The sequence below is a fragment of the Lepidochelys kempii genome, chromosome 14, assembly GCF_965140265.1.
Source record: "Lepidochelys kempii isolate rLepKem1 chromosome 14, rLepKem1.hap2, whole genome shotgun sequence".
Taxonomy (NCBI): domain Eukaryota; kingdom Metazoa; phylum Chordata; order Testudines; family Cheloniidae; genus Lepidochelys; species Lepidochelys kempii.
Window position 1 is genome coordinate 15681182 of NC_133269.1, and position 26398 is coordinate 15707579.

The window sequence follows — 26398 nt, forward strand, 5'->3', positions numbered from 1 at the left end:
GCAGGTCTGACGGTCCGTCCGGGATAGAGCCAGGGCAGCACCTCATGTAGGCCGTCATGCCCACCGCTGACCTGCTCCTCTTGTTGCAGATGGCATGTTGATGACCACCCAGCGGGTGGAGAGCAGTGGCACCCTCACCAAGCAGGTCACCAAAGAGTTTGTCAGCAGGACCATGATGTCCAGTGGAACACTCACCAAACAGATGGAGAGAGAGTTCTTCGAAGCCTGAGCCGGGGAGAGACTGCCAAAGGGGTGTGCGTGTTCAGACTGCAGAGCAGGCTCATGCTCTGGTCAGCTGCCAGGCTCTGGACCGCCGTGCCCACCCAATCTCACCTGGGCATAGAACTGCAGTGGCACTTGACACTCCTTGGAAGCCCACCGCTGTGGAGGCGGCAAGTCAGCGGATGGGGTGGCAAGTGTGTGATTGGCATTTGAAGCTCTCCATTTCTGGGCTGTCCGGCCGAGGATCTCCACTGAGTGATCTGTCGCAGAGGCTTCTCAGTGCAGGGTCATTGGCCAGCCGTTTGTGGAGTCCCGTGTAGTATAATCCTTACCTGCTGACTGTGTGTGTGTGTGCTGCCTACCCACTCTCACACCGCTGGCCTCCTGCTGGGAGTTTGACTGCACTGGGCTTTCGTTTGTATTTAAATGTCCCTCTCCCGCTCTGCCTTGTGCGCGACCTGTTATGCAGGGTCATTTTTATTTTCCCAACCTGCTGGCTCAGCCCTGTTCTCCCCCTGTTCATTTCACCAGTGGGAGGCAACTCCACCGTGGTCTGCAAAAGTGCACAGTTCTATTGTTTATAAGCCCGTGTTGCAATGTAGATGGTCAGGATAATCACTGCATTCCTACCGCACCTGTTTGTGTAAAGCCCCCTGCTGCTAATGTGTGGTACTGCAGTAACAAATGATAGCCTTAATTTGCATAGCATTACCCACAATGCTCTCATGCAATTTTGCTTAACTCTTGTACAGTTTTCCTCGTATATATAAATATATTTTATTATTTTATAAAGAAACCTAGGATCTACAATGAGCATTAAGGACACACAGCTTTTGGGAAACATTTATAATAGCAGGTTTCAGAGTAACAGCCGTGTTAGTCTGTATTCGCAAAAAGAGAGGGAGTACTTGTGGCACCTTAGGATGCGTCGGATGAAGTGAGCTGTAGCTCACGAAAGCTTATGCTCAAATAAATTGGTTAGTCTCTAAGGTGCCACAAGTACTCCTTTTCTATTTATAATAGCAGAGACTGGTTAAGGAACCTGATTCAAAGCCAGTGGGAAAACGCCCAGTGACTTCAATGGGCTTTAGATCAGTACTTAAATCCTCCACGGTTGATTTCTGCAGTACAGCAACCCAACCCCCTACAGCATCCCAGATCAAGGAGCTTGTGTACTGCAAAGCACACAACAGTCCAGTCTTACTGTAGCTACAGCGTACTCTTGGGCAAAGGCCAAGTAAAGCCTGGAGGACTACAAGGGAAGAATCAGAATTGCTAGTTCAGTGGCATAGGATCAGAAGACATGCACTATAAATGGGTAATATTTTTGTTTTCTTGAAAGACCAAGTTGGTCATAAACCTAAGACCGAAAATCCTTATTGGTATCACTTTTCCCACACTGGAGCTTAGGCAGATACTGTTGCGTGACTTGTAAAGGCATTTGATCCCCTGCCCAATGCAGAGTATTACATTCTACTGTCATCCAGTAAATACAAGATGATGGCAAAGAGAGAAGTGGAGGCGGACAGTCTCTCTCCTTTAGAGTGGATGAACCGAAACCTCAGCCACATCGTTCTTTCCCCAGCATCAGCCATTCCCAGACCACATCGGGGTAGAGAGCTGTGCTGGAACCCTGCCATGCCTAGTTACCGCTTGTGGCAAGGCTGCGGCTGCGTGAGCCTAGTAGCTCCCACGGTCCTGCTACCCACGGCTGAGGGGCTGTCGTGTGTCTGGCTGTTATCCAGTGATCCTTTATTGGTGTTATTGCTGTGTGTCTAGCTCCTGGGTTGATGAGGTATCCTAGCAGCTTGCCATACCCTTTGCTGAGTTCCCTCCCTGCTACTTCCCAACCCAGTGGTGATGGAACCTCTGAATGTTCACTTTCCCAAGGGCATTCATGGCAATGCTGGGACGAGCTTCTCCTTTCTGTCCCACACGCCTCTGCAAACACTGCAGTGAAGCACTAAGTTCTGCCAGCGGGGTGACTCGTTTGTACGTTTCACTGCCCAACCCTCTCCCCGACGGGTGTCTCTGAAGCAAGCGTTTCTGATCATAATGGATCATACTAACCACAGGGCTTGTGCGCTCAGTTCTGTAGTCACATATCCAACACCAGCTATGCCAATGTTTAAGATGGTTATTAACCTAAATCCTTAAGGGAAGATTTGCAAAGGCCCAGAGGGCAGTTAAGTACCCAACTCCTATGGGAAGTCAGTGGGAATTGGACACCTACCTCCTCTTTACACCTTTGAAAATCTCTCCCTAAGCCCCTCCAGGCCACTACACGGCATAAGCTGGCTGAACAAGAGCTGAGGCAGCATGGGCTAAAAGCTAGAACTGTGGATTGGGAGGCAAAACCCCTGACTCATTCCCTGAGCTTTGGCAAGACACTTAACACACCGGTACCTTGTGGCATATCTGTCAGAGGGGGATGCTAGGGCTCACCTTTGAAATCTACCAACGAGAAATGCTCTTGAATTGCTCCTTGTTTTACATTTGGCTCTGAAGGGGTCTGAGCGTGGACTGGTTCAACTTCACCCTCAGCCAAATAGCATGGGAGCTGCTCATGAGAATTTGGGAAACTGTTTCTAGTAAGAATGGCAGCTCCCACCTTTCATGGGTAAAGCCAGTTTTCAAAGGCCGTGGAACAAAAACAATAGCTGCCCTTATTCCTTGGAGGTGTCGTTTGTTTTATTTAAACAGACTATGGAACTTCTCTGCCTTTCCTTGAGAACCAGGGAGAGCTCACAGTACAGACCATTTCAAGGGCTCAGTCTTGCACCTGCTTCAATGGGAATTTTGCCACTGATTTCCCTGTGAGCCAGACCTGTGTGTGTGGGTGAGAGAGAGATACACACATTGTCCCCATTGTGCATGACCATCCTGTCCTAAACTTAGGTGGGACCTGGGGCTAGTTTAGTTTTTGATCTAAATACAAGAAGCCCAGTCTGTTAGAAATGAACCAAATGTGATTTTATATAGCCCATTAGAAATAATTTAGTTACTGAATGAATGTCCAGTTGGCAGTTGCCTTATATTTCAGTTCCTGGCATGGAAGGAAGTATTTTCAGCTAAAGTGGCATTTCACCAAAGCCACACTATGTTGCACTGTAGCCTCCCTTTGCTGTGCATCACAGTGCTTTGTATTGTAGTTATAACACACTGATTCACTGCCTCAAGAGAGTTCACATAATAATTGTAACCAAAGAGTTAATTAAGTTATCTGGGGCAGAATGCAGCCTGTTAGCTGATCCCAATTCTAACAACCTGCCCTTTTAAAAAGGTTTGTACAGAAGAGCCACAATAGAACATAACCACTTTTTTGTAGCTTTCATCAGATAAGGACAATTGTTGGCATATGAATACTTCTGGTGTGTACCAAGGAAGAGTCTGTCTGCAGGTGTTCTGGACCACATGGCTTTATATTGCACTTAATAAACAAGTTTCTGTCTAGTCTGGTTGCCCCATTTATTTCAAAAATTCAGAGATAAAGATTGATCGTTGCACAAGCTGGCAAGGTATGAGTTATGGTGGCTAGGATGTACCATGCTCCCAGCATATCATGGACTCCTTCTCTCAAGCTATTTGGCACATGGACCTCTGCCATCCTAGTCCCTTACACTTCCCTTCAGTAATTACTGAGCTTCATGCAAGTCATTACTACATTGCCACTACATGTTGCCCATACCACTGCAGTAATCTGGATCAGTCTCTGGTCTGTTCACAGAGTTAACCCCAGTGTGACTGTAAGTCACACTTACGTTTGTGTAACTGAGATCAGAATATGGTCTCCAGTGGTTTAGACTGAGATGGTTAAGTCAAGAGGCAGAACTGTTGTGCAAAATTAGTTTTATTACTTGAGTGACACAGATTTGTACATTTCCCTGTGTTCCGTTGTGAAGTTAGAAACAGAGCCACGTTTGATCTCCTGCAGGAGGAAGGGGGAAGGCAGCTGGCCCAGAAATTTTCCTCTGACACAGTTGAGGACCCAGAGATCAGAGCGCCCTATGTAGAAAGGGAAGTCACTCCGTACAGAGGCTGTGCCTTTGCCCCATCTGAAGGCGTAGTGAAATAGAAAGTAGCTGTGCCATTGTACTTCTCCTAAGAGACAAAAGGAGAAGCAAGCACTGAAGAGTGCAACAGAGTCGGCATGCTAATGCAATGGGCCATGCGATCAGAACGGAAGCTACTGCTGGACTGAGCATTATTGGCCCCCAACCACAACTCATTTCATATACACTTCAGTAGAGCCATCTGATAGGACTAGTAAAATGGTCACATTGAGACTAGAGCCCTAGCGAGCCAAAGGTCCTATAGCCTCATTACCAATCCAAGTCCCCCAAGCAAGGTCTCCAGCTACGTGTCACTTTGCTTATTCACTCTGAGATATTCTCTGGAGAAACTCGTCTGTCTCACTATCCCAGCCTTATCTATGCAGGGGAAAGCCAGAACGGAGGCTGAGCAGCCTTTTCAGCCATCTTCCTTGGGCCTGATCCTCCTCTGCCTCGGACCTTGCCTGGTCCGAATTCTCCACTCAAACTGGTGGAGCCGGGCTCTGCACTGCCAGCCCTAAGGCCAGGCTGAAGGCCAGAGCTATGGCGTTAGAAGGGCTACGTACCTTGATGTGCTGCAAAGCTTCCTCTGCGGCTGCAGCCTCCAGCAGCGTGACCGTGCAGCCTCCAAAGCCTCCGCCCGTCATCCTGCTGCCATAAACCCCACTGACATCCAGCGCTGCAGCGACCAGCTCATCCAGCTCAGGACAGCTGACCTCATAATCATCCCTGGGAAACACAAACCAGAGTCTGGGCAGCCTGCCAGTGCCGCGTCCCTGTAAACGCATTCTGAACACCCAACCCTATAGCACCTGGCTGCAGTGGGAGATGGAAGATTCATTTGATTCCTCCTGAGGTCGAATTTCAGGGCCAGTCCTAGAAACACATGCATTTGCTAGCCAAAATGGAGAGGGCAAGGGTCTCTCAAACTGCGGGCCCCGGCAGGCCCAGCTGCTGGGGTTAGCCTGGCACATTCCCTTCAGTGGTAGGAGTATTGGGTAACTGGCCATGGGCATGCTTGAGGAGCAGGGGCAGAGGCCTCCTTCTGAATCATAGACTATCAGGGTTGGAAGGGACCTCAGGAGGTCATCTAGTCCAACCCCCTGCTCAAAGCAGGATCAATCCCCAATTTTTGCCCCAGATCCCAAATGGCCCCCCCCAAGGATTGAACTCACAACCCTGGGTTTAGTAGGCCAATGCTCAAACCACTGAGCTGTCCCTCCCCCTGTACAGAGGCTGTGCCTTTGTCCTCTGGTACAGACCAACGCAGAGGCTGTAGAACAGGCTCTTCTCTGCAATTATTCCTAAAGTCGGTCACTTAGTGCAGGCTGTTCCCCTCCGCAACGCTGAGCTGTGGGAGAGACTAGATAGGACACTGCGTGAAAAATCTCATGGTTTAAGCTGTCCACGTTGCTCTCCTTGTGTCCCCTCCTTGGGCCCTGAGAGCTATAGCTATCCTACCCCCAGCTGGAGTGTCCCTACCCAGCGGGGCTGGCGACGCCCGTACCGGAGGGAGTTGTGACTCTCCACCATCAGCCTCCCAAATGCCCTGTAGTCCCTGGCCTGCAGCGCCTGCGCCGCCCGGGAGGTGCGCTCTATTTCTCCGATGACATGCCTCGCGCGCCGGTACACCTCCTCGCTCAGCAGGGCCCGGGCAGCTGGAGACACACAAGGCTGGACTGAGACGCTACCCACGGCCTAGAGCCTCCAAACGGGATCACCTGGAATGGAGCTCCATGCTGCCCTGCACCTTTTGAGTTCACGTCTTTATCTGCCCCCGCAGAGGCACCAAGCTCACTCCATATGCAGTCCCTACCCCTCTTCCTGTCCCCCTCAGGTGCCAAGCTCGCTCCCCACACCGTCCCTGCCCCTCTCCCACAGCCTCCCACCCAGCTCGCTCCCCACACCGTCCCTGCCCCTCTCCCACAGCCTCCCACCCAGCTCGCTCCCCACACCGTCCCTGCCCCCCTCCCACCCAGTGCCGCCCAGCTCGCTCCCCACACCGTCCCTGCCCCTCTCCCACAGCCTCCCACCCAGCTCGCTCCCCACACCGTCCCTGCCCCTCTCCCACAGCCTCCCACCCAGCTCGCTCCCCACACCGTCCCTGCCCCTCTCCCACAGCCTCCCACCCAGCTCGCTCCCCACACCGTCCCTGCCCCTCTCCCACAGCCTCCCACCCAGTGCCACCCAGCTCGCTCCCCACACCGTCCCTGCCCCTCTCCCACAGCCTCCCACCCAGTGCCGCCCAGCTCGCTCCCCACATTGTCCCTGCCCCTCTCCCACAGCCTCCCACCCAGCTCATTCCCCACACCGTCCCTGCCCCTCTCCCACAGCCTCCCACCCAGCTCGCTCCCCACATCGTCCCTGCCCCTCTCCCACAGCCTCCCACCCAGCTCGCTCCCCACACCGTCCCTGCCCCTCTCCCACAGCCTCCCACCCAGCTCGCTCCCCACACCGTCCCTGCCCCTCTCCCACAGCCTCCCACCCAGCTCGCTCCCCACACCGTCCCTGCCCCTCTCCCACAGCCTCCCACCCAGTGCCGCCCAGCTCGCTCCCCACATCGTCCCTGCCCCTCTCCCACAGCCTCCCACCCAGTGCTGCCAAGCTCGCTCCCCACACCGTCCCTGCCCCTCTCCCACAGCCTCCCACCCAGCTCGCTCCCCACACCGTCCCTGCCCCTCTCCCACAGCCTCCCACCCAGTGCTGCCAAGCTCGCTCCCCACACCGTCCCTGCCCCTCTCCCACAGCCTCCCACCCAGCTCGCTCCCCACACCGTCCCTGCCCCTCTCCCACAGCCTCCCACCCAGCTCGCTCCCCACACCGTCCCTGCCCCACTCCCACCAGCTCCCGCCCCCGCAGTCGCCCAGCTCGCTCCCCACACTGTCTCACAAGATTTAGGCTGCAGCAGACTGTTCTGGTGACCCAAGGAAGACGTTGCACTCACCCTCCAAGTCGGCCAGACAGGCCTCCCTCAGACTGGCCTTGCCCAGAGCCTTCGCTGCCTCCTCGCACTGGCGCCGGCGTGTGGGGTACTCGCTGCCCGTCAGCGCGTGCCGCACGTTGGAGTTGGTGATGAGAACCACCAAGCTGGGGTCAGTCAAAGGCAAGAGGAAAGTCTCCAGCGACCTGGAACAGAGGTCACAGCAGGGTCACAGGGACGGGACCCTGACGAGCTGGGAGCTGCCCTGGAGCAGCCACCTTGGTGCGCCTCAGGAGCCTGCGTTACAGCGAGGCCACCGACATCGCTCTGAGGCTCAGAGCCACCTAGGAACAAAGCCAGTGTTACGGCTGCTCTCCACCCACACAGCTGGGAGGCTGGTATCTCTAAGGGGGCAGAGTTAAGGTGGTTTGTGCACCTTGATGCTGGATTTTCATCATCTCAGCAATCGTATTGCAGTATCAGCCACAGGCCCAAGTCAGGGCTCTATTTTACTAGGCCCTGCATGCGCAGATAAAGCTAGTCCTCCCTACCCAGCGCTTACCCTCTACATAAGCTACCCCAGGTGTTTGGGGGCTCTTCAGTTTAACCTTAAGCTCTCTGGGGCTGTCATTTACTCGGGGTTTGTACAGCACCTACCACAACGGGGGCCCAACCTGGTCATGGTCAGTAGGCACTACTGCAATGGAAAGGTTCAATAGTAACTCTGGAGTTCCTGGCCCTCCAAGTGTGGGTTTTACTGGCCATGATCCTGTAAGGATTTTTACCATGAAGTTACAGACCTGATTACTGTCAGGGTTTTACTGTTCAAGTCATTGCATTCCCATAATCACCCTGTGGAAGGCTATCCTGCATCCACAGCTATGGAGCATCTTGTGGCCCTATCCCAAGCTCTCTGTGGCTTGTGTCTGAATGGCTTGATCCCGAAAGCTGGGGAGTGCTGGATAGTGGGGACTTTGACCCTTTGTCACTGGCCGAAGGTCACGGGATGCTACAAGTTCCAGTAGGCAGCAGCTCACCTTGCTGTCTGAATTCCCAGGCTAGGCTTGCCCTTGCCCAGCCAGCTAGATACTATACATAAGAGTTACACTGTGCAACCAGGACAAGGCAGCGATTCTGCTCTGTGGGAGGCAGTGTCCTCTAGCAGAACACAGGACTGAGAATTGGCAGACCCGGGCTGTAATCCCAGCTCTGCTGGCCTGCTCAAGGTCACACAGGATGGCCAAGGACAAATTCTCACCTAGGTTGAGGACCCTTTATGCCACTCCACGTATAAATGTAATTCACTTCCAAAGCCCTTGACACTTCCAGAGTGGTACAAAGGGGCCTTAATGTAACTGGGTGTCTGGCCCTGCACCTCTCCAAGCCTCTGTTATGAGGCATAGTAGGCAGATGATCATGAAGCGCTTTGAGATCCTTGGAGGGAAGGTGCTGTAGAAATGCAGAGTATCATCATTAGATGGTATAGTAAGCTATGAGTCCATGTCCTAACCTGCAGTCTATCAGCAATGCATGGCCCTCTTTGCCCATCACAGATATGAACTGGTCCATGATCCCACAGGGCATACCAGCAAATGTGTGCTCAGCTTTCTGGCAGGCCAGAGCCTTGGCTACTAAGTCCCCATCATCTGTGCCAAATGAGAAAGAGAGAGATTAGCATGGTGCCTGCTTTGTGCCATTTCCCACCTTGCCCAAGGGACCTGGGGGTGAGATGCGGGGGGCGGAATTAAAGCTCATTTTCACTTTCTTTCATTACAGAGCCAGCACTGCAGCCGCCTGTTTAAAGAGGGCTGGATTTATAGCTAGAGATCACTCCCAACTAAAACAGTTCAGCCTCCAAATCCAAATTCTGTGGCTTGAACCCATCTCTGCTCATGACGTTTGCAGCTATGCAAGCGAAGGGGAATTGCAGCCTGGGTGAAATTCACCCCCCTGCAGACAGCCTGTGCAAGGCCTCAGAACAGAGCTTAAGGGAGGTATAAACCGGGTATGTAGCATATTCTGTGCTTAGTTCTGTTACTGATCATATACCAGATGGGGTCACAAGGAATCTTCCCCACCCATGTGCAACACTGCACAATCTAGGCGCACTCTTCCCCAGGATGAGGGGCACATTTGTCGTCTTCTCAGGCATCACATGTTCCGGCCACAATCACAGACAGGGTACCAGGCTGCATGGACCAATCCAGTCACCATATGTTGGATACCACATCCTTCAGCCAGAATTTGATTTGACACACTAGCGGGGAAGGGTGGAAGTGCGGCTATTTTTTCACACTTGCTCCCTAAGGACCATTCTCCACTCATCCTGGCCAACCCAAAGAACTTCCTGGTTGATTCTCAACAGAGAGAGAGAGTTCTTATTAATCCCATGCAGAGTTAGTCAGGGATCTGGAGGGGCCCTGTTGGAAGGGATGGGCTCTACCTCTGGGCAAGGAGAGCAGCTCAGTAGCTGTGATGCAGCTCTCAGTGGAGGTGAAGGGGAGAACTAGAATCACAGCGTCTCCTATAGTGTCTCTTGGCCAGCACCTGGATTTGGCACAGAGGATCCCAAAAGAGAGGTTCTCTCTTGCACCAGGCTTGTGGAGCTGATGAACTGGCTGCTGTGTTACCTGGGCAGAGCTGCTGCAGAAAGGTATACGTAGCCACTTCCAGAGAGGCTGAACTAGACAGGCCACCGCCCAGGGGAACGTTACTGGCTATCACTGCGTTGAAGCCTGGGAGAGGACCGGCTGTAATGGAGACAAAAAACAAAGGGGAGAAGGAGAATGAGCCCAACCAGAGTCAAGACAGAAAATGAAGTGGACTTGGACGGGTGATACCCCTAGGAGTACAACACCCCATGGGAGGCAGCTGCCACTGGAGAGAGGCTGGGGAAAGTATGTCCAGTTTAGAAAGGCCGGTAGCAACCAGGCTGTGTCTGACCAGATAGAGGGCAGGTGAAGGCCGTCTCTGAGGAGCGGAGAACTACAGCTGTAATGAGCTGATTCAGGGTCCATCTCTAACTCTTCTGCTCTCACTCCCAAGAGGCAACCCAGGCAACCAAGCTGTATCCTGACACCATGCTTGGCACACTGCTGTTTGGTCTCTCTATAGTTGGAGCCCAGTGCTGGGACAGCAGCTTCAGGGAAAGGAAAGGGCAGTGGAGGAAGATATCCCTTACTCACAGCCAGTTCCGCCATGGAGCAGTCACTTCTGGGAGCAGGAAGGCAGGCTGCCTGGTGGTGGGAGAGAGATGGCACCTGGGTTTCAGGCACCATCTTGTAGTCGCAGACAAGACATGAATGGAACAGCAGCTGCAGGGATCAGCTGCGTTTCACCAACGTTCAGCTGGAAGTGAGGCTACAGTTGTTCCTAGTTCTGTCCCAGTCGCATTGTAACACCCACCCTCCCAACCAGAGCACGCTGCATCCTGAGCGCCTGCAGGAACATTGCTGACCCAAACAGCTCTCCCGCTGCCCAGGTGTGTTTGGACCTTACCTCGGTAATGCTGGATCACACCCTTCACATAGTTAGCCCAGTGAGGTTCCCCGGGCTTCAGGGTGTTTCTTTCTGTCGGAGCTGGAAACTGCACCCTTTTGGGCTCCTCTGCCTCCTCTGCGGTTGTAATGATGGATATTGTTCCGTCCTGCCTTGGGCTCCCGACCACCACGGTGCCCAGCTGCAGGGCCTGCGGAGAGAGACGTTGGCTGAACCCCACCCAGTGCAAAAGGAAATGATGGAAACCTGCAACATGTCCTGCTTCCAGAAAGCCAGCGCAACTGACGGTGCAGAGATACCTGAGGGTCTTGGTATTAAGGCTGGGATCCTACTCCCACTGGGAAACTGGCCATAGGGAACAGGCTGGAGCCCCGAGGAGCAGGAATTTCCCACTCTCTATGAACCGGTCGCTACTTTGTTTCTCTTATCACAAGGATGGTGACGACCTTGCTGCCATGTCTTGCAATTAAGATACCCAAACAACCTTAACGCTGCCCCCAGAGAGACACCAGCCTTCCTATATATAGAGCGGCAGAACTATACACGTGTGCAGAGATGATGCTCTTAGGATTGCCTCCCGGTCAGGATTTTATTCCCTGGGCCGATTTGTTCACATGAAAAGCAGCCTTGAATAAATTAAAAAAAAAAACACACTGATTCCCCATCCTCGAGCAGGAGACCCAAAGGCATTACTGTGCTGTGCTAGCTCTTTGGTGGCCTGTAGGAAACCAGTATAATAGTTTCCGCCTAGCTGCTAGCGGACAGGTCATCACATCACAAATGCCATCCTCACAGCCGAGGCTCCATGGAAAGCGAGGGCATCACACTGGCCTTTTCTCCTAGGGTTTCCCCAGTGTTACCACTGCCATACAAAGTCCTAGTCAGAGACCAAGTTACTGGAGTCAACATTTGTCCCAGGCAGTCAAAAGGGCAGAAAACTCTGCTGAGCATCAAAAGGTGTTTGCAAATTAAAAGTTAGAGAGGCAGAAACTATGGAGTGAGTAAAGAAAAGAAGGAGAATTAAGCAGTTTAACTGCCCAGTTGTTGCCTCAGGACATCGCTTCGGAATAGGGGAAGGGCAGTACAACCCATCTGTAACCTCGTTTACGCAGGGCCATGTTACCTGTCGTGCTCGGTGGTGAGACAGCAGCCCTGAAGGAGATGGAGTTGTAATTACAGGCCAAGCTGAAGATCATCAAAAGACAGGCTCCCAAATCCATATTTAAGACCTAAATAAGTGGCATGATTTGCAAAAGCCCTGCTGAGCACGGGAAGTCGAAGGGCACTCAGCACCTTTGGAAATTAGGCCATTTATTGAGATGCCAGAAAAAAGGATTGAGGAGTCATCCACGGTTGGAAATCTTGGCCTGAAGCTGTTTTCCGTAGTGCTGTGCCCACACGGTGGGGCTCTAAGTCCGCTGTCTGACACTTGTTTGGTTCCTGGAATGGCAGGAAGATGAGAATGGTTCCTACCTTCTCCAATGAGTTATCCTATGACCTAGAATTCTTGTTTGGGGAAGTTAATCCAAGCCCAGACCAAGAGGCTGCTAAGAAGTGCTTCCGAACACACCCAGCATGTCTGGTAGCGCTGCCACTGGACAGCCACAGCTCAGGCCAAAAAGCATTACACAGTGATGGGGGAAAGCGTAACAGTTTATTAAAATGGGGGACTGTTATTGTCCTTAGGCCTGATTTTTATCCATAAGAACATAACATAAGAATGGCCGTACTGGGTCAGACCAGGGCCATCTAGCCCAGTGTCCCGTCTTCTGACATTGGCCAATGCCAGGTGCCCCAGAGGGAATGAACAGAGCAGGTAATCATCAAGTGGTCCATCCCCTGTCGCCCATTCCTAGCTTCTGGCAAACAGGCTAGGGACACCATCCCTGCCCATGGCCATTGATGGACCTATCCTCCATGAATTTATCTAGTTCTTTTTTTAACCCTGTTATAGTCTTGGCCTTCACAACATCCTCTGGCAAGGAGTTCCACAGATTGACTGTGCACTATGTGAACAAATACTTCCTTTTGTTTGTTTTAAACCGACTGCCTATTAATTTCATTTGGTGACCCCCCCCCCATTTCCTGTGTTATGAGGAGTATAAATAACACTTCCTGATTTACAAAAAGAAAAGGAGTACTAGTGGCACCTTAGAGACTAACCAATTTATTTGAGCATGAGCTTTCGTGAGCTACAGCTCACTTCATCGGATGCATTCAGTGGATTTTTCAGTGGAGATTTACTTTCTCCACACCAGTCATGATTTTATAGACCTCAATCAGATCCTCCCCTTAGTTGTCTCTTTTCAAAGCTGAAAAATCCCACTCTTATTAAACGCTCCTCATATGGCCGACACACCAGCCCCCTAATAATTTGTGTTGCCCTTTTCTGAAACTTTTCCAATTCCAATATAATCCAATACAATCCAACATCCAGAGCCGAGTGAACGAGCTACTGTCTGTACAGCACCGTGCTGATCTAAAGAAAGGCTGTGGCGGAGCGGGAAGAATTTGTTTTGCTGGGACTGAGTGTGAGCGCTGAGATCCAGGCGGGAGGGGGGCTCTTTATCCCGCCGCAGTTCTGGGGGAAGGGGCGGTTCAGTTTGTGGCTCTCTGTGCAGTGACGCCCCGGGTAACCAACACGAGCGACAAGCGTTCGTCTCGCGAGCCAGGGAGCTGCAGAAACACGGAGGGAGACAGACAGCAACTTGCATTCACACGCGGAGGACCCTGCTCCCGACCCTCGCAACAATGCGGACTTCGTCCCACGCTCCTCTATGAAAGAACGGGATCGCATGGAAGTGCCTGGGTTTGCTGCACCCGAGTCGTGGGGGAAGGCGGGGGTGCCGGCACGGCCACAGCCCAAGTAACGCTTCGGCGGCCCCCCCTAAGCCCAGCCCCTCTGCCCTCCCCCTTACCATAGGCAGCACGAAGCCCTGGTTGTAGTCCGTGTGCTCTCCGATCAGGTTCACCCTGCCGGGGGCTGACACCGCGAGCTCAGGGTCCGCCCCTGCGAAGGCCCCTCGGTACGCCACCCGGGCCTGCGCCAGCAGCGAGCCGAGATCGGCCTCCCTTCGCCCGGCCATGCTCCGCAGGGGGCTGGGAGCGCGGGGTTGCAACGTTCCACCACAGAAGGCCCGGCTGCAACAACGCGAGGGCCATGCCGCCAGGGCCTCCCCCGCCTCGCGCTTCCTGCCTGCGCCGGAGGCTTCTCTACTGCCCTGCCCCACCCCTTGGCCTGGAGCTGGTGAATTTCTTTGGCTCGGTTCGGTTATTTCCCCTCCCACATCAGGCGGGTTGAATAGTAACCCGGTTCAATGATTAACCCTTTGCATCTTCCACCAGAGGATCTCAAATCGCGCCAGAAGGGCGCACCCTAAAACCAGAAAGGACCCCCCCCCCCAGCCACACAGTGGGGGAGCTGCCTATGTGCTCCAGTCTCTGTAGAAAACCCCGCGTCTTTCTTTGGGACTCCCGGGCTCTAAAGGCGGGGCTGCTGGAGTGGAGAACCAGAGAGCATTTGCTGGGTGAAGTGTGGTTACTTTTCTGGTGCAGGGTGGCTTTCCCAGGAGATACTGCTTTTGGTGAAGGAGTGGTCATTCCATCGGTACCTACAGCTCTTCTCAGGCCCTGAGTATACTGTAGGGACAGTTTGCACGTTTTTCTAACACCAGCTCAGCTCTAGGGGTGTTAGCTACTTTGGAAATCCTAGCGTAGATGGGCCACTGGCTGCTGTTGTTTTTAACAGTGTCCATTAGACCTGCCCTGATCACGGGTACTTGACACCGTGTTAAAAACCCTGGTGGTACCTGGTGACCTCTCTACACTAGAGTTCCCAGTGTTGCTAACAGAGGTGAGCAATGTATAGAAAATGACCTTAGTGCAGACAGTGGCCTCAGAGATGAGGGTAGGGTGCGGCTGTCTCAGGCAAAGGGGAGGGAAGGGAGAAGCCAAGGAGATACTCTGAAACCCCCAGAAAAAGGCTAACAGCCGTGTTAGTCTGTATTCGCAAAAAGAAAAGGAGTACTTGTGGCACCTTAGAGACTAACCAATTTATTTGAGCATGAGCTTTCGTGCGGGATTCTCCAGATTCACATAGTTCCGTGTGAATGTCCCAGGATCTCCATTGGATCCAAAAATGCCCATTTCCATCACAGCCATGTTGGTTTTCTTTGAAAAACTGAACCCCTAAACATTTTTCAGTTTTCATCAAACCCCCCCCCCCCCCAAAAAAAAAAGTGGTTGTCAGTTGCAATAAATAAATACACCAAATATTAAAAAATCAGTTTTGGCAGTTTGATTTTTCAATGGAAACAAAAAAATATTAGAAGAAAAATGTTTTTTTCCCCCATTTTTGTTAAACGTTTTTTGCAAGTGACAAAATTATTTTTTTGGCCATCTCTGTTAGCCATACAGCCTTCCCTCTCCCTGCTGGCTCAAAGTCTTTATCCATCCATCTATACTGCATTTATCACAGTGGTGTCAGCCTCTCCATCTGCTAGAAAGATCTGCCTTTAATATGTGCAAATTCTAAATGATGGGGTTTGGGATTCATGTGTTACCATCCCACCTTCTTTCCACTGTAAGGAAAGCATGGCATATTAACTAACAGCCTCCCCACAACCCTTTTAAGTAGGGTGACCAGATGTCCCGATTTTATAGCGACAGTCCCGATTTTTGGAGCTTTTTCTTACATTGGCACCTATTACTCCCCACCCCTTGTCCTGATGTCTAACACTTGCTATCTGGTCACCCTACTGTTAAGAAGCCAGGTCATTTTATGGATGAGGGGACTGAGGCCTGGAGAAGTTAACAAAAATGTATAAGGTTTCGGGATGCATTGCATGAGAGATGCTATATGAAATAAAATGTATTAATTATTCATAAAATCATAGAATATCAGGGTTGGAAGGGACCTCAGGAGGTCATCTAGTCCAACCCCCTGCTCAAAGCAGGACCAATCCCCAACTAAATCATCCCAGCCAGGGGTTTGTCAAGCCTGACCTTAAAAATGATTATTAATTGTATGTGGCATTATCAGCTTGCAGGGCTACCAGCAACATTTCCTATCTGTAACCTGTAAGACCAATGTGTTATTCAGGTGAATTTTCTTTCAGTTTACAAATGTTCAGAGAATCCTTAAGTGAGTTGTGGATCTGTCTAATGTAGTTGTTGTTTTGATTGCACTCATCTTTGTAGTTTCTAAGCAATATTATAGCAGTAAAGATGAAGGCACAAATGTTAATTTAAAACCTTTTAGTCTCATGGTGAAAGGCTTTACAATGTGTGTTTCAATGAGATACTAAAATTTCACGCACCAAATTAGTTTTAAATCTCACTCTGTCATGCCGTGATAGCCCTGGGGCTAACGTGAGATGCACAGTCCTCCTATCTGTCATTGCAAACACCCCTAGTTTGGCCTTGTTAATTATTACAGTCTGATTTAATTGTATGGCTGTAGTGCAGACAGTAATGTGAAGAAATGTAGTTGATTGAATGTTGTTGCATTTGGAGATCCTGGTGTTTGTTTAATGGGAACTAAAAGGCACATTCAGGAATAATACCAAGTAATGATAATGAGGTCTGGCTTTTCCTTGGCCCTCCACAGAGGTGTCAGGATGCAACCCACCCACTTCAGGACTGTTTCTCTGATCAGCGTCATCACGCCGCTGACTTGTTGCAGGATAATAAGTATCAACATTCCAAAGCTGCTGGAAGAGCCTAAAATCTCTTCCGGGGAGGGGTGTCTATAGCCCCTCCTAATCATTCACCCCAGACCACCATCCCGGGAGCATGATTCGTCTCCCTCCAGGAGAGCTGATGAGTCCATTCCAGCTTCCCTAATGCACAGCCTTGTATTGGGCTCCCAGCAAAGACACTGAAGTGGGCCTTGCTCCCTCTGCTCCCCCCGTCTGCTGCAGAGTGAGTGGTATCTCCCAGTATGTTGCCCTGTGTTTGCGGAAGGGACTCACAGTCGTCACTGGGTGGAGCCCTGCAGGTGTCTGTCGGGCTGCTGCGGCTGGGGAGGGGGGCGGCATGACTGGGAAAGAGCCACTGCTGGGGACCCTGAAAGGTGAGTGGCTGGAGGAGGGGGGAGATGCAGGCACCTGTGCGCGGCTGCATGGTTGGAGGGATTTGCAAGGGGCTGGGTGAGAGGAGGGGTGAGACTGATGCTGCTTTGAATTGGGCAGGTGCCAGAGAGCTTGGGGGAGACTTGAGAGCCAGGCTGCCCTCCTGTTTTGCAAAGTGAGGACTCCTCTGGGGGATTGATGTCTTCAAGAGGGTCTGAGTGTAAATGCTGAGCTCAGTTCCCTGGTAAGGTTGCCATCCCCTGCTCTGGCTTTCCTGGGTCTGGCTAGCCTTTTTGTGGGGACGGTGGCCCTATGGACAATGATTATGGGACACTGACAAGGTCCTGAATTTGATCTTGGGGCCCACGGTGATGCAGTGAGATAACACCATTGCTTTGTGATGTAAGCATTGCCATTTTGCACCGAGACACCACGGTGAGGGGTTTTATAGAAAACCAGCAGGGTGAGGGTGAGAGAGATTGTTCTGCACGTGGCAGCCCTAGCTGGGAACAGTACAGAGACATCATGGTCAGCTGAGGGGGGAGTTTACCTCTCCCAGAGCTCTTGAGCGACCCCCATGTGGTTGAATGAAGAGGGGGCATTAACATGCTCTGGTGAGAGTTGCTTACAGCCTGGAAGGCTGGTTTGACCAGTACAGGATATTTGAGGGAAGTAATAAAATGGGAGCACGGGAAGATCCTGGTACACACCTCACTGCCCGTCTCCTCTACACACACGCTTCTGTCAGAACACCAGCTTCGTGCCTTAGAACACACTGGGGAGTGGGGAAAACCTGCTGTAATTACTCACTGTACCGTATGCTGAGACCTGTGTATGCATTCCCTGGGAGACTCTGTGTATCTGCAAGGGCCTTAGACTCATTTGTGTTCATGGGGTTTGAGCTGCCACCTGCAAAGCTGAGCAAATGCTGCTGAAACACCTGTGCAGAATCTGCCATGGAATCAACAGCCTGCTAAAGGAAAGTCCAGTCTCCTCCTTCAGGCAGGCTGTAATAACCCACAGCCACTTTTCTTCTGGGTTGTCATCCTTTCCAAGTAGAGACTAGTTTCTCCTTCAAAGGATGGTGACCCCACCATGCATTTTTCCTTTACATCCAGCTGTTCCCTTCCCTGGAAACCAGCCAACCCTTCACTTGTGTATTTTTGGTACTATCTTTGCTATCTCTTACACCTTTATCCCTTTTGGGGACATACATTCTTCTGGTGACTGGTCCCCCCACACTTTCCTTTATTTTGGGGGTGGGTTGCAAGAGAGAACCCTGGATTCACTACTTTAATGTGCATCCTGGACACCTAATGAAGTGAAAGCTGCGTTGCAAATTTCTGTCTAGGGCTCAGACCTGTGAGACTGAAGGGCAGAGCACACAGCCCAGAGAAGATGAATCAATATTTACAGAAGCAGTCTATTGTATGCTGATATTAGCAGGTGAATTGGTTTCAGAGAGTTTAACTCTGAGATGGTTTCTCACTGTGAGTCACTTCCCTTTCTTGGGCAATTGGGAGTGTCTCCAGATGCCTGTTCAGAAGGAGTCAAAGAGGTTGGGAGGAGGATTCTTAGAATCATAGAAGAGTAGGCCTGGAAGGGATCTTGAGGTCCTCTAGTCCAGTCCCCTGCACTCAAGGCAGGACTATGTGATAACTAGACCATCCCTGGCAGGTGTTTGTCTAACCTGTTCTCAAAAACCTCCAATTATGGAGATTCCACAGTTTGTTCCAGTGCTTAACTACCCTGACAGTTAGGAAGTTTTCTCTAATGTCCAACCTAAACCTCCCTTGCTGCAATTTAAGCCCATTGCTTCTTGTCCTGTCCTCGGAGGTTAATGAGAACAATTTTTCTCCCTCCTCCTTGTAACAACCCTTTATGTACTTGAAAACTGTTATCGTGTCCCCTCTCAGTATTCTCTTCGCCAGACTAAACAAAGCCAATTTTTTCAATCTTTCATCATAAGTCATTTTTTCTAGACCTTTCAGCATTCTTGTTGCTCTTCTCTGGACTTTCTCCAATTTGGCGACATCTTTGCTGAAATGTGGTGCCCAGAACTAGACACAATACTCCAGCTGAGGCCTTATCAGCACGGAGTAGAGCAGAAGAATTAATTCTTGTGTCTTGCTTACAACACTCCTGCGAATACATCCCAGAATGATGTTTGCCTTTTTTGCAACAATGTTACACCGTTGACTCATTTAGCTTGTGATCCACTCTGACCCTCTCACATCCCTTTCCGCAGTACTGCTTCCTAGGCAGTCATTTCCCATTTTGTATGTGTGCAGTTGAGTGTTCCTTCCTAAGTGGAGTGCTGTGCATTTGTCCTTATTGAATGTCATCCTTTTTACTTCAGACTCTTTGTCCAGATCATTTTGAATTTTAATCCGATCCTCCAAAGCACTTGCAACCCAGCTTGGTATTGTCCACAAATTTTATAAGTCTACTCTATGCCATTATCTAAATCATTAATGAAGATATTGAACAGAACCTGGGCCCAGGACCAACCCCTGTGGGACTCCACTCAGTATGCCCTTCCAGCTTGACTGTGAACCACCGATAACTGAGGCTGCGAGTCTGTCACAGAGGTCACTGAAGTCACAGATTCTGTGACTTTCCGGGACCTCCATGACTTCTGCAGCTGGCAGGTGCGACTGAGTCCTGGGGCCAGCTGTACCGCCCCCCCGCAGCACTGGTGGTGGTCCCTGGCTGCCCCCCACACTGGCAGCAGGGGTCCCGGGCTGCCACTCTGCCAGCAGCAGCGGGGTTTTGGGCCAGCAGATCCATCTCTGACCAGCAGCGGTGGCGGTCCCAGGCAGCCCCTCACCAGAGCCCCCATCCTCCGGTACGAGTGGGTGCCCCAGAGCCCCCTCTCCAGAGCAGCAACTGCGCCCCCGGAGCCCCCAGATTTAGTCAGGGGTATATAGTACGAGTCATGGGCAGGTCACTGGGCAGTGAATTTTTGTTTATTGCCCATGACCTGTCCATGACTTTTATTAAAAATATCCATGACTAAATCTTAGCCTTCTGATAACTACTCTCTGGGAACAGTTTTCCAACCAGTTATGCACCCACTTACAGGAGCTCCATCTAGGTTGTATTTCCCTAGTTTTGTTTGTGAGAAGGTCATGCAAGACCATATCAAAAGCCTTACTAAACTCAAGATATATCACATCTATCACTTCTCCCCCATCCACAAGGCTTGTTACCCTGTCAGTGTCAAACCAACCTAATAGTTTTCTCTATCTGTTCTTGACAAATCCATGCTGACTGTTACTTATCACCTTATTATCTTCTAAGTGTTTGCAAATTGATTGCTTGATTATTTGTTAGGTTTCAGAGTAACAGCCATGTTAGTCTGTATTCGCAAAAAGAAAAGGAGTACTTGTGGCACCTTAGAGACTAACCAATTTATTTGAGCATGAGCTTTCGTGAGCTACAGCTCACTTCATCGGATGCATACCGTGGAAACTGCAGAAGACATTATATACACACAGAGACCATGAAACAATACCTCCTCCCACCCCACTGTCCTGCTGGTAATAGCTTATCTAAAGTGATCGTCAAGTTGGGCCATTTCCAGCACAAATCCAGGTTTTCTCATCCTCCGCCCCCCCACACACAAACTCACTCTCCTGCTGGTAATAGCCCATCCAAAGTGACCACTCTCTTCACAATGTGTATGATAATCAAGGTGGGCCATTTCCTGCATAAATCCAGGTTCTCTCACTCCCTCACCCCCCTCCAAAAACCACACACACAAACTCACTCTCCTGCTGGTAATAGCTCATCCAAAGTGATCACTCTCCCTACAATGTGCATGGTAATCAAGGTGGGCCATTTCCAGCACAAATCCAGGCTCCCCCCCCCCCCCCCGCGGGGAACACACACACACAAACTCACTCTCCTGCTGGCAATAGCTCATCCAAACTGACCACTCTCCAAGTTTAAATCCAAGTTTAACCAGAACGTCTGGGGGGGGGGGGGGGGGAGGGGAGGAAGGGTAGGAAAAAACAAGGGGAAATAGGCTACCTTGCATAATGACTTAGCCACTCCCAGTCTCTATTTAAGCCTAAATTAATAGTATCCAATTTGCAAATGAATTCCAATTCAGCAGTTTCTCACTGGAGTCTGGATTTGAAGTTTTTTTGTTGTAAGATAGCGACCTTCATGTCTGTGATTGCGTGACCAGAGAGATTGAAGTGTTCTCCGACTGGTTTATGAATGTTATAATTCTTGACATCTGATTTGTGTCCATTTATTCTTTTACGTAGAGACTGTCCAGTTTGACCAATGTAAATGGCAGAGGGGCATTGCTGGCACATGATGGCATATATCACATTGGTGGATGTGCAGGTGAACGAGCCTCTGATAGTGTGGCTGATGTTATTAGGCCCTGTGATGGTGTCCCCTGAATAGATATGTGGGCACAGTTGGCAACGGGCTTTGTTGCAAGGATAGGTTCCTGGGTTAGTGGTTCTGTTGTGTGGTATGTGGTTGTTGGTGAGTATTTGCTTCAGGTTGCGGGGCTGTCTGTAGGCAAGGACTGGCCTGTCTCCCAAGATTTGTGAGAGTGTTGGGTCATCCTTCAGGATAGGTTGTAGATCCTTAATAATGCGTTGGAGGGGTTTTAGTTGGGGGCTGAAGGTGACGGCTAGTGGTGTTCTGTTATTTTCTTTGTTAGGCCTGTCCTGTAGTAGGTGACTTCTGGGAACGCTTCTGGCTCTGTCAATCTGTTTCTTCACTTCCGCAGGTGGGTATTGTAGTTATAAGAAAGCTTGACAGAGATCTTGTAGGTGTTTGTCTCTGTCTGAGGGGTTGGAGCAAATGCGGTTGTATCGCAGAGCTTGGCTGTAGACGATGGATCGTGTGGTGTGGTCAGGGTGAAAGCTGGAGGCATGTAGGTAGGCATAGCGGTCAGTAGGTTTCTGGTATAGGGTGGTGTTTATGTGACCATTGTTTATTAGCACTGTAGTGTCCAGGAAGTGGATCTCTTGTGTGGACTGGACCAGGCTGAGGTTGATGGTGGGATGGAAATTGTTGAAATCATGGTGGAATTCCTCAAGGACTTCTTTTCCATGGGTCCAGATGATGAAGATGTCATCAATATAGCGCAAGCAGAGTAGGGGCTTTACGGGACAAGAGCTGAGGAAGCGTTGTTCTAAATCAGCCATAAAAATGTTGGCATACTGTGGGGCCATGCGGGTACCCATAGCAGTGCCGCTGATCTGAAGGTATACATTGTCCCCAAATGTAAAATAGTTATGGGTAAGGACAAAGTCACAAAGTTCAGCCACCAGGTTAGCCATGACATTATCGGGGATAGTGTTCTTGACGGCTTGTAGTCCATCTTTGTGTGGAATGTTGGTGTAGAGGGCTTCTACATCCATAGTGGCCAGGATGGTGTTATCAGGAAGATCACTGATGGATTGAAGTTTCCTCAGGAAGTCAGTGGTGTCTCGAAGGTAGCTGGAAGTGCTGGTAGCGTAGGGCCTGAGGAGGGAGTCTACATAGCCAGACAATCCTGCTGTCAGGGTGCCAATGCCTGAGATGATGGGGCGCCCAGGATTTCCAGGTTTATGGATCTTGGGTAGTAGATAGAATATCCCAGGTCGGGGTTCCAGGCTTGGATTTAAACTTGGAGAGTGGTCAGTTTGGATGAGCGATTGCCAGCAGGAGAGTGAGTGTGTGTATGTGTGTTCCCCGGGCAGGGGTGTGTGTGTGAGAGAGCCTGAATTTGTGCTGGAAATGGCCCACCTTGATTATCATGCACATTGTAGGGAGAGTGGTCACTTTGGATGGGCTATTACCAGCAGGAGAGTGAGTTTGTGTGTGGGGGGGCGGAGGGTGAGAAAACCTGGATTTGTGCTGGAAATGGCCCAACTTGACGATCACTTTAGATAAGCTATTACCAGCAGGACAGTGGGGTGGGAGGAGGTATTGTTTCATGGTCTCTGTGTGTATATAATGTCTTCTGCAGTTTCCACGGTATGCATCCGATGAAGTGAGCTGTAGCTCACGAAAGCTCATGCTCAAATAAATTGGTTAGTCTCTAAGGTGCCACAAGTACTCCTTTTCTTGATTATTTGCTCCATTATCTTTCCAAGTACTGAAGTTAAGCTGAGTGGTCTGTAATTCCCAGGGTTGTCCTTATTTCCCTTTTTATAGACAGGCACTATATTTTCCTTTTTCTAGTCCTCTGGAATCTCTCCCATCTTCCATGAGTTTTTGAAGATAATCGCTAGCGGCTCAGATATCTCTTCAGTCAGCTCCTTGAATATTCTAGGATGTATTTCATCAGGCCCTGGCGACTTGAAGACGTCTAATTTGTCTAAGTCCTTCCTAACTTGTTCTTTCCCTATTTTAGTCTCAGATCCTACCTCATTTTCATCGGAGTTCACTATGTTAGACCTCCAATTTCTACTAAACTTTTTGGCGAAAATTGAAACAAAAAAGTCACTTAGCACTTCTGCCAACTTCCCATGTTCTGTTATTGTCTTTCCTCTCTCATTGACTAACAGGCCTACCCTGTCCTTGGTCTTCCTCTTGTTTCTAATGTATCTGTAGAATGTTTTCTTGTTACCCTTTGTGTCTTTAGCTAGTTTAATCTTTTTTGTGCCTTGGCCTTTCTAATTTTGTCCCTACATGCTTGTGTTGCTTGCCTGTAATTTGATCTAGTTTCTACTTTTTGTAAGATACTCTTTTTTGAGTTTCAGCTCATTGAAGATCTCCTGGTTAAACCAGAGTGGTCTTTTGCCATACTTCCTGCCTTTCCTACGCAGGGGGATAATTTGCTCTTTTGCCCTTAATAACATCTCTTTGAAAAACTGCCAACTTTCTTGAACTGTTTTCCCTCTTAGACTTGCTTCCCATGAGATCTTACCGACCGACTCCCTGCGTTTGCTAAAGTCTGCCTTCTTGAAATCTATTGTCTTTATTGTGCTGTTTTCCCTCTTACTATTCCTTAAAATCATGAACTCTGTCATGTCATGATCACAGGCTGCCTTCCAGGCTGCCTTCCACTTTCAAATTCTTAACCAGTTCCTCCCTATTTACCCTAGAACAGCCTCTCCCCTAGTTGCTTTCTCCATCTTCTGAAGTAAAAAAATTGTCTCCAAGGCATTCCAAGAACTTGTTGGGTAATCTGTGCTGTGCTATATTATTTTTCCAATTGATGTCTGGGTAGTTGAAGTTCCCCCTGACCAGCCAGTCCTGCTTTGGATGGTTTTGTCTGTTATTTAAAAAAAGCCACCTCCACCTCTTCTTCCTAGTTAGGTGGTCTAGTAGACCCCTACAGTGACATCACCCTTGTGTTTTACCCCTTTTATCCCTACCTAGAGACTTTCAACAAGTCTGTCTCCTATTTCTATCTCAACCTCAGTCCAAATGTATACATTTTTGATACATAAGGCAACGCCTCCTCTCTTTTTTTTCCCCCCTGCCTGTCCTTCCTGAGCAAGGTGTACCCTTCTGTACAATATTCCAGTCATGTGTATTATTCTCCCACCAGGTCTGTGATGCCAACTATGTCATAGTTGTGTTTATTCACTGGCATTTCTAGTTCTTCCTGTTTGTTCCCCATACTTCTCACATTAGTATACAGACATCTAAGATACCAATTTTATGCTCAAATAAATTGGTTAGTCTCTAAGGTGCCACAAGTACTCCTTTTCTTTTTGCGAATACAGACTAACACGGCTGTTACTCTGAAACCTCTGATTCCCCTCTATTGTTTCCTCTTGTCTCTCCCTTGTCCCTGCTATAATGGCCCATGGTCCCGTCCCCCCCCGATTTTGATCAGTCTCCATTTTTTTTTAACTTACTTGTGGGCTTTTGTCTCCTACCCCCGTTGAACCCAGTTTAAAGCCCTCCTTTCTAGATTAGCCAGTCTGTATCCAAAGATACACATCCCCTTCTTTGATAGGTAGATGCCCTCTCCACTCAGCAGTCTTTCTTCCCAGAACAGAGTTCTGTGGTGAAGGAAATTGAAGCCCTCCTGGCAACATCATCTGCACAGCCAAGCATTCACCTCCAAGATGCATCTGTCTCTGCCTGGGCCCCTACTCTTGACTGGAAGGATCGAAGAGACTACCACCTGCACCCCCAACTCCTTGACCCTCACTCCCAGAACCCTGCAGTCACTTCTGATCTGCTCACAGTATCATTAATGCCGGCATGGGGTAGTAGTTAGAGGCCGGATGATCCTCGACAGTCCCTCCGTAATGCCTCGGATATGGGCAACGTACCTCCTGGGATGCCATGTCAGGCCAACAGATGGGTGCCTCTGTCGTCCTCCGAAGGGAATCACCAACCACCACTATCCTACATTTCCTCCTGGGAGTAGTGGCTGCGATCCCTCCAGCCTTGGGGGTACAAAGCTTCTCCTCCTCCACCTTTGGAGGCGAGTCCTCACTGCTTGTTGCCAGGGCAGCATAATGGTTCTCCATCACTCTGGTGGGTGGGTTGGGAACAGGGGTGGAGCACGGCCTGCTGCCAGAAGTAACCAGCTGCCAGTGTCTTTCCTGCGACAGAGCCTTATCCACTTCACCTAGGCATGACAGCAGTCCTCTCTAGCTGGACAGCTTCCTCAGCCTTGGCGGTCTCCATTTGAATACACTCAATGAATTCCTCGTGGGCATGGATGTGCCTCGGCCTAGCCACCTCCTGCTGTAGCTCTCCTACCTGTTTCCTGAGAGGTTTCGCCAGCAGACACCTTTCATACTGGACAGTCTCCCCACCTGACTTTCTGTGAGTGGGAAATGCAGGCCACAGTCCCTACTAATCCACATCAGGATCTGGGTAGAGGCCTCTGTGTTTAGGTTCCCTGTCTGGATGCAGTAGAAGAGACAGGAGCAGCGCTGGCATTGCTAAACATAGGGATGATATTACGACTCCCTCTCAAACTCCCTGGTTTGCTGCCCCTGTTGGTTAGCTCGTTATTATTTATACACCACCAGTCATGCACCTGGTGCTTCACAGAACCAGTTTGAAAACTGGCCTGAGGAACTGACAGTGAAGAATGACTCGAGGCAGACAGGAGTTACAGCAGCAGGAAGGAGATGCTTCTGTCTCAACTTGGGAGATCGCTCCTGCTGCTGTGCAGTATTTGTAAGGAGACGAAGCTCTTAGTATGGCAGAAGTGTAGGCTGTGGTCAAAAAGTGAGACTAGCTGTCAGGCTCCAGCTGGTTTCTAGCGATGCACTAGGAAGTAGGAGAGTGCTGCTGGCTTTAGAGAAACAGGGTAGTAATGTGGCAGGAACCCAATAGAGAAAAGAAAGTAAAACTGATTTTCAGCAGGGCAGCTGTGTCCTGCCTCGGGCAGCGATCAGAGCTTCCCCTATTCCCTGGCACAAGTTCTAAGCCATTTTTTCTTTTGTATGTTGTGCTCCACTTCTCCAGATGGTGACAGGGCTGACCATCAGCTGTGAGTGAGCTGATCGAAAGGGGACAACTGCAATTTCCAACCAAGCTGCTGAAATGCCCACCTTCCTTGTGGGAAGGGGGTGCTGGCTTTTGTACCCAGTTCTGCCAGGCATCAAGTGCTCCCAAACACCATTGGCCATCAAGGAGAGTTGAGGCTGCTTGACACATTTCAGTCTTGGGCCTTTTGTGCGTCTACAAAGGAAAGACTA

The 26398-nt window shown here is 50.2% G+C and overlaps 3 protein-coding genes across 7 annotated transcripts in view; 2 read left to right on the forward strand and 1 right to left on the reverse strand.

Moving 5' to 3' along the window:
* The window catches only part of ITGB4 (integrin subunit beta 4), a 57490-nt gene extending 53791 nt beyond the window's left edge, over positions 1–3699 (forward strand). For 2 of the 4 annotated variants that reach the window (XM_073312084.1, XM_073312085.1), the window contains exon 41: positions 90–3699. In XM_073312084.1, coding sequence (XP_073168185.1) covers positions 90–229 — 140 coding nt within the window. In that variant the 3' untranslated portion in view covers positions 230–3699. The remainder of the gene's footprint in view (positions 1–89) is intronic. The other 2 variants (XM_073312086.1, XM_073312087.1) reach the window with 1 other exon arrangement.
* A 355-nt stretch (positions 3700–4054) lies between these two features.
* GALK1 (galactokinase 1) lies at positions 4055–13955 on the reverse strand. Its single transcript, XM_073312105.1, has 8 exons — positions 13611–13955; positions 10693–10882; positions 9825–9944; positions 8705–8840; positions 7219–7400; positions 5782–5932; positions 4841–5003; positions 4055–4323 (listed from the first exon to the last, which is right to left on the reverse strand). The coding sequence occupies exons 1-8, from the start codon at positions 13776–13778 to the stop codon at positions 4228–4230; spliced, it is 1206 nt and encodes a 401-aa protein (XP_073168206.1). The 5' UTR covers positions 13779–13955; the 3' UTR covers positions 4055–4227.
* The window catches only part of LOC140898367 (uncharacterized), a 29986-nt gene continuing 17214 nt past the window's right edge, over positions 13627–26398 (forward strand). Inside the window, exon 1 of one of the 2 annotated variants that reach the window (XM_073312104.1) lies at positions 13627–16765. In XM_073312104.1, the coding sequence (XP_073168205.1) occupies positions 16729–16765 (37 nt within the window). In that variant the 5' untranslated portion in view covers positions 13627–16728. The remainder of the gene's footprint in view (positions 16766–26398) is intronic. The other variant, XM_073312102.1, reaches the window with a different exon arrangement.